At 40.8% G+C, this 17414-nt stretch overlaps 1 protein-coding gene across 2 annotated transcripts in view; it reads right to left on the bottom strand.

Moving 5' to 3' along the window:
• The window catches only part of PARP14 (poly(ADP-ribose) polymerase family member 14), a 46512-nt gene that overhangs the window by 14378 nt on the left and 14720 nt on the right, over positions 1-17414 (bottom strand). For both annotated transcript variants that reach the window (XM_027535288.1, XM_027535364.1), the window contains exons 6-12: positions 11442-13684; positions 9222-9458; positions 8469-8690; positions 5138-5216; positions 2880-3029; positions 2530-2592; positions 2032-2199 (exon numbers count right to left, since the gene is read on the bottom strand). In XM_027535288.1, coding sequence (XP_027391089.1) covers positions 2032-2199; positions 2530-2592; positions 2880-3029; positions 5138-5216; positions 8469-8690; positions 9222-9458; positions 11442-13684 — 3162 coding nt within the window. The remainder of the gene's footprint in view (positions 1-2031; positions 2200-2529; positions 2593-2879; positions 3030-5137; positions 5217-8468; positions 8691-9221; positions 9459-11441; positions 13685-17414) is intronic.

Here is a 17414-nt window from a genome sequence, read left to right as displayed (position 1 = left end):
AGAGTGGTGAATGGAGGAAGCGCTGGAGCAGGGAGCCCAGTTCTAAAGTGGAGTCTATAAGTAAAGGTTTAGGCAAAAGATAAGAGCTGAACAAAGAGAAGAGGCCAGAATGAAGAGCTGGGTATCAGGGTTGAGGAAATATTCAGGAATTAAAGTCAGCAGGGCCAAGTGACCAACTGGCTTTACACTTGCCTCCTGTCCTTTGCCACCCACATCCTTCATGTGTGTTTCACACGTCACACTGCACTGTGGTTGTTTGCTAACATGTCTGTGTCTCATAATAGGTCAGGTGCCTCTTCTGAACTGAACCTTTTTCTTAGTCATCAAACTAATTAATAAGCTAATGCACACAGGAGTGGTGAAGAGTGTAGAATCAAAGATTCTAGATAGAAAGTGATATTTTTAACATGCTTGGGGTTATAAGAGGAAGGGCAGGTGTGGGGAGAAGACAATGAACTGGAGTTCAGAGTTTGCTTTCAGCTTGAGATGCCTGCAGATAACACTGAGTGCCCGTTCTCTCCCCTCAAGCAGGTGCCTGTGAGGAACAGGGAGAGGGCTTCCTTTACTGCCAGCAACCGTCTCAATTACAGTCTCAACTCATAAACAGCACTAGGGAAGCAAACTCATCCATCTTTTAGTCTAAGGGCCTGCTCAGGTGGGGATAGTGACAGGGAAAATAGACGAGCAAGAAATTGCTAACCTTGATTTACTTGTGCAGACCAGCAATGCAACCAGGTCAGTGGAAAATACAACAGGTTTGTAGTAACCCAGAAATATTTATACAAAACCAAAACTGCCTCATTTCCTTATTTCTTCTCTGACTCTACTCAGGGACTCCCTCGGGAAGGTAGTGCCACTCTGAGGCTGTCTGCTTTCTTGGCACAATTAAAGTTAAGGCAGAAACACAAGACTGGAGCTCAGAGGAAAAAGCAGTTGGAGGTAGAGACTAGAGAGTCATTAGTGGGTGTCCATTAAAAATGACAGAGAGCAGGACAGCCAGATAATACATTGGCCAATCTGCTAGGACTGAATGATACTACAAAGAGAATGGAAGAATAAAGGGTATATAAATCATACTTTCAGACATAGAGAACCAAAGAGACATAACATTCTATGTGGGAAAATTAAGAAGAATGAAAAATATAAGAGAAATCAAAATATGGGATAGAGGATAACAAGAAGGCCCTGAAAGTAACAAGGATGGTTAGGTTTATGAAGCTAAGCTTTTGGAGGGCCTAAAATGCCAGTATGAGACACTCAAACTTGGATTCCTGAGCAATGGGACGTTTAACCCAGTGCTGTGCCTTCTCTCTCTGGGACCAGTCATCTCCAGCCACTTCAAGCCTGAGCAGCTCCCTTAAAGGAGACCAAGCAGGAGTACCTGATTCATGCACATGACTCAGATTCCTGGGGAAGCAGCTCAGAGAGCATCACCTTACAAATGATAAGCCCAAAGCACCATCCTTATAAAAGAAGACTCATAAAATCGTTGTACAGTTTGAGGAAAACAAGAAACTCCAAAGAGGCAGGCAGGCTGCGGAAGGCCTAGATTTTCTGACTCATTAGAATCCACCGAGTTCTGTTGACTGAGAGGCCGAGACGCCCCGTGACCAGCCCCTTGTTGAGGAGGCAAGAGAAGGGGATGGCCATGCTGTCTGGAGGAAGCAGAAGTCCACGCACTGGTGTTTCAGTGAAGAGGGGTAGAGGGGAAGTTGAAGACAAACAATGGGACATGTGTAGGGGATGAAAAAGAGAAAAGAGTGGATAAAAGTAATGAGAAACGGACTTTTTCTCTCCCTTCCCTTCCATATTAGAAAGCAAATGTCTACTGTGCCAATACTTTCTTCACTTTTCTTCATTTTTCTCTTTTACTTAAACTACCCTCAGGCTTTGCTCCTTCCCTCAGGGGCTGCCCTGAGTTGAGGAAACTGACTGATGCTGACTCAGCGGTAAGTACATTAACCATCAGCACCAAATCCCAGGGAGAGTGGTCGCCTTGGGATTCAGCCTTGACAGCCAGAGGCCACAAACCTGTCCCAATGGCCGGGAGGCAAACAGACGAGTAATGGCGTTTTTCACACTCTTGCAAAACACAGGTGACTGATCTCTTGACATCATTTCCACCAATGACGTGAATGATATTCTTGCACTTCAAATCCCCACCTTGAGTAATTATATAATCACTGTGGCCCTGTTGAGCTGGGAAACATGAGACAAAAAGACACAAAATTAGAGGCTGAACCCACTCTCTGATTGTTTAAAAAGGAAAATGTCTGAATTGGAAGATGAAGTATTCTCTGTGAATAAGAAACTCCTGAAATACTAGCTCTGATGAATCTCACTTCTCTTATTAACTGGGAGATTACTTTTCATTTCTAATTCACTGCAACAGGAATTCTTCAGTAAAAGGCATGATTTCCAGATCAATATGTTGTCTTCCCAACCCCACGACTTTCCTCATCCTCCACAGCCTCCCATATTCAATCTTCCACTTAAAACTTAGAATCAAAAAATAGCATTGTGCCTTACCTTGGCGAGAACATTCTATTTCCACATTTCTCCCAGCTCTTCCTAAAATTGCTTTGGAGACCCCTGCATGAGAAAATCAAGATATTTACACACATCAGAATGATTGCCTCACAGTCTAAACGCTTTCACCATCATCGAAGGAATCCTATAACTAGGGTATTTCTGATAACAAAGAAGAAAAATTCATAAAAGAACTGTTCCCAATTATGAGAAACCATGTCAAAACAATTTAAAAATTATTAATTAGTATTAATAAGACAGAGTTGTAGAAACCAGTTTGGCTATAGGAACCCTACTTCATGGGCTCTACTGTGACTATTACACTAGTCAAAATTCTGTAAGTCAAGTACCTGCTTTGAGATTAAATGACTTTGATGTTGAATTTACGATCACATCTGCCTCTTCTTTGCTGATATCTCCAGAGGCTACCTGGAAAATGATGGGCCCAATCTTCATTTCATACACCCCTAAATCAGGGTTAGAAATAGTTCCATAGAAATCTGACAAGGGGAAAAAAAATGGAGTCAGTAACAAGTCAGCAATAGCAAGAATGACTTAGGTTTCCTGGTCCTCACCTGTGCCCCGCTCAACCTTCTCTTTCCCTCTCTCTGCCCCTCTATGTGATCTCTGGCATTTAACTTGGCCCTGCCTCTGAGCCCTGATGGTCTATTTCTGGCAAAGGATTATAAAATATAATATATATCGAACGTGGACTTCAGTTGCTGATCGAGGTGAATCAGTCAACTTGAGCCTTTCTTCTCCACTGATTACAAGTGAAAACATGGGACACACACAAAAAGCCACTCTCGGAGAACTGAGACATTCACAACAGCAGGCAAATTGGGGAAGGGAGTCAGAATTGGAAGAAGCAGCCTTTAGTGCTTCCCATTTTGTTTGGTAATTTTTCCTCTTTTATCTCCCAGCCTTGACCCAAGCATGGCCCTCATTACAGAACTACACAATGAAGACAGGCAGCAAAACTCTCAGAGAATGTCTATCTTGTGGCCAGAGGACTAAGAAAATGGGTCCCCGTGAGCTGAAGAGAATAGCAGAGAAGCCTCATTTTTTCCCGTACTTTTCCTTTCTAAATCTAGACCCTGTATAAGGTGCCCTGGATGTAGAACTCCACAGTGACACCACGGGGAGCTAAAACTGAGGGAGATTCTATATTCCTGTCCAGAAGAATCAGGGAAAAAAAAAAAGGGACTTGTGGTCTGAAAAGTGTCTATGTGCTATACGAGAAATCCTTGGCTTTTTGTTTGTTAGGTCCCCTCCCTACCCCCTCTGCTTTGCCCAAGGGCAACTCTGATCTCTCAAAATTATAAGGCAACAGAACTTGCAGCTTCAACTCTGACAGAACCTTGTCCTTCTGGCCAGAAGACCTGGAGAATAGCCTTCTGCAAGACAATGTAAGGGGAATGCTGGGGCAGTGAGCTGGAGAGGGTGACCCCCTGTTCTCTGTATGACCGCACATGGGTAGACCCAAGCTGCACAGCAAAGGCTTTAGGAATGGAATTGATCTTAACCACTGCCCAAACATAAGGTGAGGCAGAACTTGTAGAAGGAAGCTAACTGACTGGCTGCCTGCTCAAACAAAGGAAACAATGACCATTTTCCAGAGGATTTTAACAGGACCCTAGTCGTACAGCATAATGTTTAAAATGCCCATTCTATAATCCAAACTTGCTTGTCACCCAACGAACCAGGAAAATGTGATCAATTCTCAAGTATAAAGACGCTCAATATAGATGCTAATCTTAAAGTGACTCAGATGTTGGAATAATCAGACAGTTTTTAAAGGCTCTACTATATCTACTATAACTCTCTGAGGGCAAAGTAAACACATTTGAATGCATGAAAGTAATCTGGAATGAAAGGAAAAATAGGGATCTCTACAGAGAAATATAAACTATAAAATAATAATCAAACGGACATTTTAGAACTTAAAAGACAATGTTTGAAATTAAAAGTTCACTGGATAGGCTATATATAGTATAGTAGACAGAAAAAATCAGTGAATTTGAAGGTAGATTAATAAATGTTATCCAATCTGAAGAACAGAGAGAAAAAAGATGGAAATTTAAAAAAAAAGAACAGATCTTCAGAAATACTATCAGAAGGCTTACCATTTGTGTTATTGAAGCACCAGAGGGAGAGGAGAGAGACCAGTGCAGAAAAATATATTCGAAGAAATGACTGAAAAATTCCCAGGTCTGACGGAAGCCATACATGTTCAGATTTAAGAAGCTTCAGCAAACTCCAAACAGGATAAACTCAAATATACAACAGTAACTTTGACAGAGGAGAAGCATTTGGTTGGTTTTATTTCTTTAAGTGTATCTATTTTTGAAAACACTTATCACATCATCCTTAGTAGCCTCATCACCACTTAAAAACCGATTGTACAGATTACATTTGGCCAGCCTACTCTTTCACCCCAGATCACATAAATATGACCAGTGTCTTGCATGCTTAGGTATATGGAATATAATTTAATATTTTATTTATCACAAATTGACTTTTTCATAAAAATCATCCTGTTTTACTTCTCACTGAATAGTTATTTAGCAATTATAAATAATTCCTCTATTTAAAAGCTTTACTGAACCTTGTGTACTTTCAGCCTTGGAAACTTTGTCACTGATGAAATTTCCATTAGCTCTTCTGGCAAATTCATCTGAGAATGCCTAGAAATACAAATACAGTTTTAACCACCACAATTCTCAGTAGATAAATCAATCTGATTCAGACATTTTGATCCTACATGCACATTTATGAGAGAACAATTCTCTAAGTATTATTTATTTTCATTATAGATTTTTAAGTTACAAAAACTCATAAACTCTATTTTTAGAAATATACACTATGAAAATTATCAAAGATGTGAACAAAGATATAAATATAAGGATACTGATTACAATGCTGTTTGCAACTGAGAAAAAACTAAAGTTTAAAACTCCAACAGGAAAATGGTTAAATAAATTTTTGTATGGCCATATGCTGTAGTATTTACTTCCCTGGTGGCACATATGGTAAAGAATCTGCCCTCAATGTGAAAGACACAGGTTCGATCCCTGGGTCAGGAAGATCACCTGAAGAAGGGCATGCCAACCCACTCCAGTATTCTTGCCTGGAAAGTCCCATGCACAGAGGAGCCTGGAAAGCTACAGTCCATGGGGTCACAAAGAGCAGACACGACTACACAACTAACACTTTTACTTTCATGCTGGAGTATTTGGCAGCCATTTTAAATCATATTTTTAAGGAATAGTTAATAGAACAGGGAAAAGCTTATTTTATACTATTAAATGAAAAAAGGATGATATTAAAATACATAGTCCCACATTTAAAAGTCCACATATATAAAAGAAGACTGGAATGAAATACAACTAAATGAATTTATGCATTTCTTATTCGGTTTCTACAATGAAGATGTATTATTTTCATAATCAGTAAAACCAAATATTTGCTGTTGTCAAAAATACAGTGTTAAGAGAAAGACAATCACAAGGACCCAGACACTTCAGTGTTTAACTTATTTGTACCAGGAGAGAAATCGCTAGGGGAGTAGTTTCTTGGGAGTTGGAGGCTGGAATTCCATTTCTTTGCCTGGTAGTGACACACCAATATCATCACTTTCTTCCTCCTTATTAGAAGCAACATGAAATTTTGTTGGAAATGAACAAGTAACATCTTGACTAAAAGGCTTATACAATAATGGGAAGAGGACCAGACAGAAGTGACTATAGAGCCAAGGTCTCAGGCTTAAAGACTACTACAAGCACCAGGCAGGTAAGCTACAGGGGGAAAGGTGGACAGGGGGAAAGGTGGACTGGTTTGACTCTGGGGAACTAGAGAGTAGCTGCCATTCAACCACAGCAAATTGTTCAGGCTCGTATCCATGTCCAATGTGCCAGAATTCTTGAATTTTTAGGTCACAGTGGACATCTGGAGCTTAATATGACATGTTTGATTCTTAAATGCCAGCAACAGAGTCAAATTGTTTAAAAAAAACAGCCCAAATAAAGCATATCTAGAGGCTCCATTCAGACCGCAGGCTTCTGTTTGCAACCTCTGTTATAGTCTCCACCTATAAATATTTCAATAAGTTTTGCTTATTTGGGGGCAAATAAAACCAAAGCTTAACTCTCTTTACAAGTCTTAAGAGAAAAAGTGTCACAGCCATGTATGGAAAAGCAATACTATTTCCAGTGGCAATAACAGTGTCTGTCTAGGCTAACCCCTTTATCGAATACTTGAAGAATTTGAATCTTTAGGAAAGATAATGAAGGGCTGAGATTGCACAGAAATAGTGAGTTTTGAGGGTTCAGATCCATGTCATAGGACTCACTTCCTTCAATGAACCTGGCCATTCATTCAAAAACTCAGCATTTCATCTCTCTAGTTCATTTTATGTGTACAAATCTTAGCTCCCCAAGTAATTATGATTTGTAGGAGGGAGAGTACATGCTACATACCCATTGTGTAATCCATACCACTTTGTACAATGCAAGTCATAGGGAGACTGTTCAAAAAGCATTTATTGACTAGAAATGACTGTAGTTACGTGGGCCAACTAAATGGACCACATATACTGCTCAGGGGGGTTAGCTGTCTGATTAGAATTTAGATTTGCTTGCTTCCAGAGTATTTAAAGGTAGTAGCTAGAAAGAGGAAAAAAAAAGTATGACCTAAAAATTCAGTTGGTCCAATGATATATGGACATCTCTTAGATAGCTAGCCTTAATCTGTTATTTCTTGCACTATTATGGAACTTTTCAAACATTTAATATCATCTACTCTCCTGGACTCTAAGGACTTGGGGGGCAAGAATAATGGCCTCTTATTAAATGCTTCTTGTTCTCCCGTAATGCAGATTCCAGCAGCTTACTCACAGCTGACGTTCAGCAAATGTGAGCTGGTTGATGAACTCTCTATGACCAAAGATGGTTCTGGTATTTCTGGTCCCAACCTTCTTACTCCTATGGGGATGTGCTGAGTCCTTCAGTTGTATATTATTTTGACATTCTCCTATTTGTAGGACCACACAGTACTTTTATATTATGTATTAAAATTTCTATGTTAATATGGAAGGAAATTCTATAGATTAAAGAGGTTTAAGGGATATGTCAACTCCATTGCAATACTGGGGCCTTATTTGAATTCTGATTCAAACAAACAAGCTATAAAAACAAAATAAAATATTTATGAAATAGTTGGAAATATGAACATTGACTTGATAATTGATGAAATAAAGGAATGATTGCCAATTTCTTTTAGGTGTGAAATAGTATTGTAGTTAGGTTACTTTTAAAAAGAATCCTAATGTCTAAAACAAATACTGAATCAATTATGGATAAAACGTATATATGGGATCCGCTTCAAAAATAATATGGAAGGAAAGGAAATAAATGGAGATAGAGATGAAACATACTGGCCATAAGTTGTTAATTATGAAGATGAATATGGATAAAGGGATTTCATTACACTACTTTGCCTAGTAGTAGTAGTAATTTAATCGCTAAGTCATGTCTGACTCTTGCGACCTCACAGACTGTGGCCTGCCAGGCTCTTCTGTCCATGGGATTTTCCAGGCAAGAATACTGGAGTGGGCTGCCATTTCCTTCTCCAGAGGATCTTCCTGACCCAGGAATCGAACCCAGGTCTCCTGCATTGCAGGCAGATTCTTTACCAACTGAGCTATAAGGGAAGCCAAATATTTTGTCTATTTTTGTATATGTTTCAAATTTTTCTTAATAAGTCAAATTTTTTCTATATGCATACATTTGCTTGAAATTTGCCATACTACAACTAGTCCACACTACTCTTTTACTTTCTTGTGTGAAAATACATGAAAGAAACAACCTATCAAACCAAGAAGACACTTGAAAATGTTAGGGCTCAGTTGACAGAATAACCAGCAATGAGCAAGACCATACCTGAATAGTTTCATGATCACTTGGATGCAACAGAAACCAAACCTCTTGTAAAGTTCTGGGTTGATTCTTTCTACTGAATGTGAATACTTCTGAGATGATTAATTCAGCAAAAACGTTTTTAGGAAACCCCAGATTTCCTGTTCCTATTGCTGGAAATGCAATTGAGTTTAAGGACAAACTCTCAGTGATCTCCAAACATTCTCTGATTATGTTTTCCATGATCTGAAAAGAACAAAGCACATTCTTATACATTTTTGCCTAGAAATTAGAGTTCAAACAAAAAGAACAAGAATTTAGCTACTATGGGATCTCTGCTTACTCCTTTTTGCTTTCAACAAAAGGCAGGTTAAGGGCAGTGAGAAGGGGGAAGGAAAAATAGAGGAGTAAACGAGGAAAAGGAAGGAAGAACATGTGAGACCCTCCAAAAAGATTCAAATGCATTCAGCAATGATGGAAAGAAGCAAAGCAGTTACTGTTCTGACCCTTCGTTCTCTTCCATTCTTCATGCCTTCACCTTGCCTTCCTCACTAAAGAGTATCTTCAGCAACCCTTCCCTGAGTCCCAGCAATGGTTGAGAACCACAGTAAATTTATATTATTAACTGGTCCTTGGGAGAAGTCAGCTATAGCTCAAAGAAATGGCTCTGAGAATGTGATGTTATTACAGAACAGAGACAGGCAGAGTCCAGTCTACTTTACATTGAGAGTTCAAAGAGCTACCCAATTTTCTGGAGAATTGAAAACCAGGTTCCACCTTCTGTGATGACGGTCTGTCATTTCTCCAGTTCGGAGCCACCACGTGAAGCACATGCTGGCAGTGCAGATTGCAGCCGCTGGTTCGGAGAACAGTGCCCACATCAACAACAACCCCTTGTCCAGCTGTCTTCAATTCCTCCTGGAGCTTTTGTCCTGCTTTTTCCAAGAAGGCCTTGGAAAGGGGCCCTCTATCAAGCTCAAGATCCGAGGAAATGGAGTTGACAACAACATGGGTCTTAAAAACAAAACCAACAATTTGTTTCAAATTCTAAGAAAAAGCATTCATCCAGGATTACTATATTTAAGCCCCTGGGCTTGGCACGGTGGGAGACAACTAAGATGATTAAGTTTTCAGAGATTAAAATACCACCTCAAAAGAGAGATACTTATTTAAATAACACTCTAGGACAAAAAGTAGCTGTCAAAAAGCAACACATAAATGGTAGGGACTCACCAAAGGAGTCCAGAGGAAGCGCCTTCAGAGGTCAGTGAAGACAGTATGAGTGACACGGTGTCTGAGAAATGGGAACAGTTGCTGCAGGCAGAGAGAGATGCGGAATTCCTTCAGGAGGGGCAACAGCATGGGCAGAAGCAGGGTAGGTTGTGAGCAGCAAGCAGATTAGTTTGACCTGCTAGAGAGCTTTCACAGCAAAATGGTAGCAGCCAGGCTAGGAATACTACACAGCAGGTAGACTGCAGGGCCTTGAGTCCCAAGTCAACGGGGCTTCCAGGCATCAGTGAAGAGCCATGGGATCTCTTCCAGCAGGACAGTTAATATGAGCAGATTAATCAGGCTTGACTAAGACACCAAGAGAAGACGGGAGAGGGAATGGAACCAAGTGGTTGTCAAAGTTACCCAACAAGGGTCACCGAGAAGTGATGCAAAGCAGATCTGTGGCAGCAGAAGCCACACACCTATGGGAGTGGAAGGCATGGAAGGAATGTCTTACTACTCAGTGTCCAAAGTGAATGAGCATCGGAACTCATTCCAGTTACCGACCCCTGGCTGAAAGAGATTTCTGTTTATTTGCTTGGTTTTTTCAATGAGAAACAAAACTACTTCTATATTTTGAAATACAGCAATGTACATTCCAATCCTAGCTCTATCATTTGCTTGCTGTGAGACTTGGGCAAAATACTTAACCCCTCTAAATCTCATTCCTTCATCTATGAAATGAGAATAATAATCCTGGAATCTGCCTCATAGCAATGAATGAGAAAATGAACGCCAAGCACTTGGGAGAGTGCCTGGCACATAGGACACAGGCAGTGTTAGCTATTACTCTTGTAATTATGATTTACGCTAAGTAAAAATCAAAATTTTTACAACCTCTTTCCATATTTTAAGCTAAAATGAAAAATATTTTAAACAAAATAACAACTTGAACAAAAAAAGAGGATGAACCCACAAGATGGGAGAAGATATTTGCAAATCGTATATCTGTTAAAGGACCTATATACAGAATATACAAAGCACTCTTAAATTTCAGTAATAAAAAGATAATTTAAGTGGGCAAAGGTTGTGAATAAATTTTTCTCCAAATAAAGTATGCAAATAGCCTTCCCTAAGAATCTCTGCCCCAAGACGGCTCACAACTCCCCATTTGGGGAAGCACAGCAGGGGACCTTCCAGCACTGCTTGGATGTTACAGCCTGTGTTGAAAAAGTTGCTAAATACAGTTTTTAAAAACACATCACTCCCTGACAGATCTACAAGAACCAGCCCCACATAATACCCAGACCTTCCCCAGATCCACTTTCTACCTTCCTCCCCATATTTTCTTACTGACGTTGGGAGTTGAGAGCCCCTCAGACTCAGTACACTCCAGACTGCTGTCTTCTGTCCCCATCTTATGCTCTAATTTTTCTGTATCTGCTATCAAAGAATTTGACAGGAAATTAATCTTAGATTTGCCAAAGTATGACAGGTGTAAAAGCACTGAAAAAGTATAGAGAGTCACGTAAACATTAGCTATTATTGTGGATTTTCACATTTGCTGGAAACTAGTGATCTGAGTACATTATCAGTTCTCACAAATAATTGACCAGTCTCAATTAGTGAGCACCTTGGTGAAGTAGCCCAGTTTTCTAAGGAAACCTATTTCAAGGCAAGGATGGAGGACATGGGATTCTCCCCTTGATCCTAATCTCCATTTGGCAGTAGGCTAACTGGAGTTCCCAGCACCCTGGGGGTTATTCTGAAAACAGGGGCACTCACTGTAGCATTCTGCACATCTTCTTTCACCAGGTGGATCCTCAGGCCTTCTGGGGTCAACAGACTTGATCCATTTCCATGATCTTTTCTCAAGTCGGGCTGGGCTGCTGCTGGTAAACTGGGCAGGGAAGCAATATCAGGCAGGGTGTCTTTAAATACACTTTTGGCACTTTCAGCAAAGGCCTCAACAGTCTTCTCAGCTATATCCACAAGGTAAATCTCTTTCAAGGTGCATCCATCCTTTTTACACTGGAACCATTCCTTGATCGCCAAAACAATGGCCTCCACACACTGGGATAGAGGAAAGCTTAAGGTTCTGGAACTAATAGCAGGGATGGCTATGGATTGGTACTTGTGTTTTACAGCCAAATTGAGACTTTCTTTCACAGCATTCTTTAGCTGCAACACACATTTCTGGGCCTCATCACTCTTCCACTGGGGCCCCACTGCGTGGATCACATGTTGGTATGGGAGCTTTCCTGCTTTCGAGATGACGGCATAGGGAGGTGAGAGCTTGCCCCTTTTCTTCAATATCTGGTCACAGTCTTCTTGAAGCTCAGGGCCAGCCGCTCTTAGAAGAGCAGCAGCCAATGCCCCCCTGAGCTTGAGTTCCTCATTGGCCGCATTCACCACCACCTGGACGGGAAAGTGCGTCAAGTCGCCTTGCTGCACAATTAGCGAGACTCCAGGAGCTAAATCTGTCCGAAAAAAGCACCTCTGCCCACCAGTGCCGCGTCCCTCCTTTTCTTCATCTTTCTTCAGTTCAATAAAACAACCAAATAATCTTCTGACCTCACTTTTATAATACCGTGCTTTATCCTGGAAGAACTGACCAGCTCCTGGTTTATCAGTATGGACGCTTTTAACACACACCGAATCCAAGGCTTGTCTGACAATTTTCATTCCCTCCAGGACTTTGGCCTTTGGGCCAATTAGTGAAATGCTTTTTTGCTTGTTCTCAGGATTAAAATTTACCTGAACATTCATCCCCCTTATATTTGACCAGATTTGCTTTTCTGCTTTTAAATAATCAACAATTAAGGAACTCTTTACTCCAGTCCATCTCTCTATTTTTGAGTGCTTTTCCACGAAGTCAGAAAGCAAGCCGTAGATTTTACGTACTTCTCTTTCACAGCCTGCAATGATGACCTGGGCTGCAGTTCCTGAAGTTACCTCCTGGATTACTACAGTCTTTGAGGAGGAATTGTGTTTCTTACACAAATTTCCAGTGAGCCCTTTCCAATTCTTGCCATTAAGGACTTCTCTGTCCTCAATATCAATGCAATTACAAATTAAGGTGCTCTGCATTTGCTTTTCAGCTTCTGATAGGACTTCAGAAGAGAAGCCAGTTAAGAGGACAGTTGTGCCCTCTAGCTCGTAAACTGCAAGAATGTTCTGTGCTGTAAAGAGAGACTTAGAGAATTCTGCACAGTCAACCTGTTGCAGAAACTGGAAAACCTCAGGGTGAACATGAATGTTTCTCTGAGCCATGGTGTATACCTTTTCCTGGATTTCACACTTTACTTTATACACTTCTGCAGGGAGTCCTTTGAAGCACATGTGTTGAGAGGCTTCATCATAATAAATTTCCACATCTGGGCACTCCGTGTGGAGCTGCTCTTGTATGCCACTGTGCAAAAGAAGTGAATACTTGCTTGAATTAATGGCCAGTTTTTGTTTCAGACTTTGCTCTTCTCTTTTAATATTTTGAATGGTGCTTTCTATTAAGTCCTTGATCTGTGGCTCAATGTTTTGTACATCCTCTGACTCCCCCACTAAGGTTACAATGCTTGCAAGTGCATCAAATTCAATCAAAATTCTATCATCTTCTAAACTGTCTTTAATGGTGTCCCACACTGTTGGATCCACTTTAAATGAGGTCACTGTATATTCAGACCTGATGTCAGAGAAAAGTGTGGAAGCATCTTTCCGCCAAGTCTTGACTCTTAGTCTTCCTTGATTGACTAATGTGGCTGCAGGTCTGATGATCACTTCATTGCTGAGCTGGCACCATGTCAACTCACAGTGACAATATCTCATTTTATCACGTATCTCCTCAGTCAGATGATTCTTTTTCTGCAAGAATTTCCATAAGGAAAGATCCAGTGGTTCTCTGAATGATGCCGGAAGCTTGATCAGAGGTTTCTCCTCCCCATACAAGGCTGTGCCCAAAGAAGGATAGTATGGGAACACAGAGAGTGGCATATTATTGAGGTCAAGTTTCTTGGTCATGATGGTGTCCATCACTTAAAGGAAAGAAATAAAATAAACTCAGTATAATGTTTCAGAAGCAAAAACAAGCAAACAAATTTTCCTATTCTGGAGAAAAAAAATCCTAATGTTTGTAAGAACTTTGATGTGACAACAGGCTTTAAAAAGCAACACTACTCCCAGAGTGCTCAAATATACATTGATATGTATTAATACTACACAGGTATTCCTTGTGTCATGAAATAACTACTTTCCAGCCAAGAGCACTCTATGCTGAAATTCTGTTAGGTAAATTCTATTCTGTTAAGTAAATTCTATGATAACACTAATATATATGATCACCGCCAGGTTAAGAAAGAGAGAGGAGTTTGGTCACAAGCATGAGGAGGGTGTTTGCTCCAGTGTGAAGAATGTTTTTGTTCTTAAAGCAAAGCTCATCTAGGAATCATGTTATTTCTTTCTTTCTATAATTTCTTCCTGTACAGTTGCAGAAATTTAGATTTCATATATGATTTAGATTCCATTAATACTTCTAAGAGGTGGTGCATAATAATAATTATCATAATTTACTATGTGTCAGACAATATTCTATATGTATATAACCCTCACAACAACGTTTTGAAGTAGAGACACTATTGTTGTCATCCTTATTTACAAATGATAAAACTGAAGCTAGGAGATGTTAGGTAACTCTAATAGGGTCACATAGGCTGAAAATGGGGCTTCCAGGTGGTGCAGTGTGAAGAATCAGCCTGCCGATGTAGGAGACTCAAGAGATGCAGGGTTGATCCCTGAATCAGGAAGATTCCCTGGAGTATGAAATGACAACCTGCTCCAGTATTCTTGCCTGGAGAATCCCATGGATAGAGGAGTCTGGTGTGCTACAGTCCATGGGATCACAAAGAGTCGGACATGACTGAGCACACACGCAGACTGTAAATATTTGAGCTAAGATTCAAGCCAGTGTCTTAACCCCAAAGCCCATACTCTTGCCCCTCTTCCAAACCAAGGTCATCCTCATGGTCATCCGACAACCCAGCCCCAGAGACTGATTCAGTAAGTCTTGCATCTCCCTTGTCCCTGCTCTAATGCCCTTCCTGTCACATTTACTGGGACACCTATTGGGGGATGTGTGTGTGTGTAGAGGTACTCTTCTCCCCCATGCCCCTCCTCACTTTGTGTTTAGTTGTTAGACAGGTACAAGAGGTCTAAGCAGGAAGGGAATTAGAATGAACTCCAGTAGCAACTTGGATTAAAGCAGTATCTTGTGAAAAGACGTCAAAAATAACTTCACCTTGTGCACAATTGGCTCCTAAGCCTGAAGGCAGACCTAATGAAAAGAACATGACCTTTGCAGGCTCAGATACATGGCTTCAACTTCCCACCATGGCCTGCAACAGGCTCTGAGTACCAGTGAGTACCCCCATGCCAAGCACTGCACAGATACAATTTAATCTGATGCTCACAACATTCCTCTGAGGTAAGTAGTAATGGGAGCCCTATATTATAGATGGAAAACAGAGACTTTTGTGGGTTAAAGTAACTTTCCCAAGATCACAAAGCTAGTAAGCACCAAAGCCAAGCATTTGAAGTCAGGTCTGTCTGGCCCAAGAACCATCAAAGATGTCACCTTTATGTGCCTTAAGATCGCTATACTGTTTTCCTCCTCTGTTTAAAAAAAAAAAAAAAAAAGTAACTATATAACCACAGATTCTTATGAGGATTCAGCAAGATACTATTACAGAAAACACAGCAAAAGATCTCATGTACAACAAGCATTCAGTAAAAGTGCCCTTCCTGACAGGGTAAGATATATGGAGAGAGTAATATGGAAACATACATCACCACATGTAAGATAGATAGCCAATTGGAATTTGCTGTATGACTCAGGGAACTCAAACCAGGGCTCAGTGACAACCTAGAGGTGTGGGATGGGGAGGGAGGTGGGAGGGAACATAAGTAAGCCTATGGCTGATTCATGTTGATGCTTGGTAGAGTATATGATACTGTAAAGCAATTATCCTTCAATTAAAAAAAATATTTTTTTAAAGAGTGTCTTCCTTAAGGTTTTGAGAATTGAATTCTGTGAAGCTGAACAAAATAATTTTAGATAAATAATAACATAATTTTAAATCCAGCTTTATCTACAGTTTGTCTCATTATTAACTCTTTGTAAATGATAAAATATCCTCCAAGAAAAACTGATGTTCCAGATGCAGAGGCGACTGGGGCAAAGTGGAGAAGTTAGCACAGATTATGGTGCCAGTACAGTTCAGCTCAGTTCAGTCGCTCAGTTGTGTCCAATTCTTTGTAACCCCGTGGACTGCAGCAGGCCAGGCTTCCCTGTCCATCACCAACTCTCAGGGCATGCTCAAACTCATGTCCATCGAGTTGGTGATGCCATCCAACCATCTCATTCTCTGTCATCCCCTTCTCCTCCTGCCTTCAATCCTTCCCAGCATCAGGATCTTTTCCAATGAGTCAGTTCTTCCCATCAGGTGGCTAAAGTATTGGAGCTTCAGCAACAGTCCTTCCAATGAATAATCAGGACTGATTAGGATTAACTAGTTTGATCTCCTTGCAGTCCAAGGGACTCTCAAGAGTCTTCTCCAACACCACAGTTCAAAAGCATCAATTCTTCGGCACTCAGCCTTCTTTATGGTCCAACTCTCACATCCATATGTGACTACTGGAAAAACCATAGCTTTGACTAGACGGACCTTTGTGGGCAAAGTAATGTCTCTGCTTTTTAATATGATGTCTAGGTTTGTCATAGCTTTTCTTCCAAGGAGCAAATGTCTTTTAATTTCATGGCTGCAGTCACCATCTGTAGTGATTTGGAGCCCAGGAAAATAAAGTCTGTTTCTGTTTCCATTGTTTCCCCATCTACCGTGCCAGACTCAGATTCAAATCTGGCTCTGTTACTTACTAGCTATGTAACCTTGGTCAAGTTATTTGACCTTCCTGTGCCTCAGTATTCTCAGATCACAGTAATCTAATAGCAGTGCCCATTAGCAGTGTCTATGAATGCACTTGGTAGCACCCTGTAGAGCTATGCAAACATAAGTCATAATCATAAGAAGGCACAGCCAGAGAAAGGGAAAATCAGTGTATCTCAGGCACAGAAAATGGGAAATGAGTGAGTTTTGAACAGGAGGTGTGGTCAACATAGTCAGATGTTGCAAAGAGGTCAGGGCAAAGAGTAACCTTTGAGAGTGCCCCTCAGATGTGGTCTGATGCTGCTACCGCTGCTAAGTCACTTCAGTCGTGTCCGACTCTGTGCGACCCCATAGACGGCAGCCCACCAGGCTCCTCCGTCCCTGGGATTCTCCAGGCAAGAATACAGATGTGGTGTAGCATAAAGTAAACCTGAATAAAACAGTTCCCAATATTATACATACATATGTAGAATAGACATTCTGAGGATACACGCAAGATGCCCTCAAGATGCTTGAAAGCTTCATAGCTGTCAACTCCCAGCTTACATGAAGTTAACTTGTCAAGTAATACCTTTATGTAGCTTTCTCCCTGGGCCCAAGGCCAGACTGAGAGAGATTTAAAGCACAGGCAACAGAAGCTCGTCTTTTGTCCCTTTGCCCAAGGAACACTACCTCTTCCACTCCATTTTAATCCAAACCATACCTTAACTGCAATTTCCCAACACATAAAAGCTAAAAGGAGTTTCCACCAAGTACCCGCCATGAAACAGTTTAAGTGGAAAATTCTGAAAGAGATGGGAATACCAGACCACCTGATCTGCCTCTT

This window comes from Bos indicus x Bos taurus, chromosome 1 (assembly GCF_003369695.1).
Source record: "Bos indicus x Bos taurus breed Angus x Brahman F1 hybrid chromosome 1, Bos_hybrid_MaternalHap_v2.0, whole genome shotgun sequence".
Lineage (NCBI taxonomy): Eukaryota > Metazoa > Chordata > Mammalia > Artiodactyla > Bovidae > Bos > Bos indicus x Bos taurus.
This window is presented reverse-complemented; position numbering and strand designations above follow the sequence as displayed.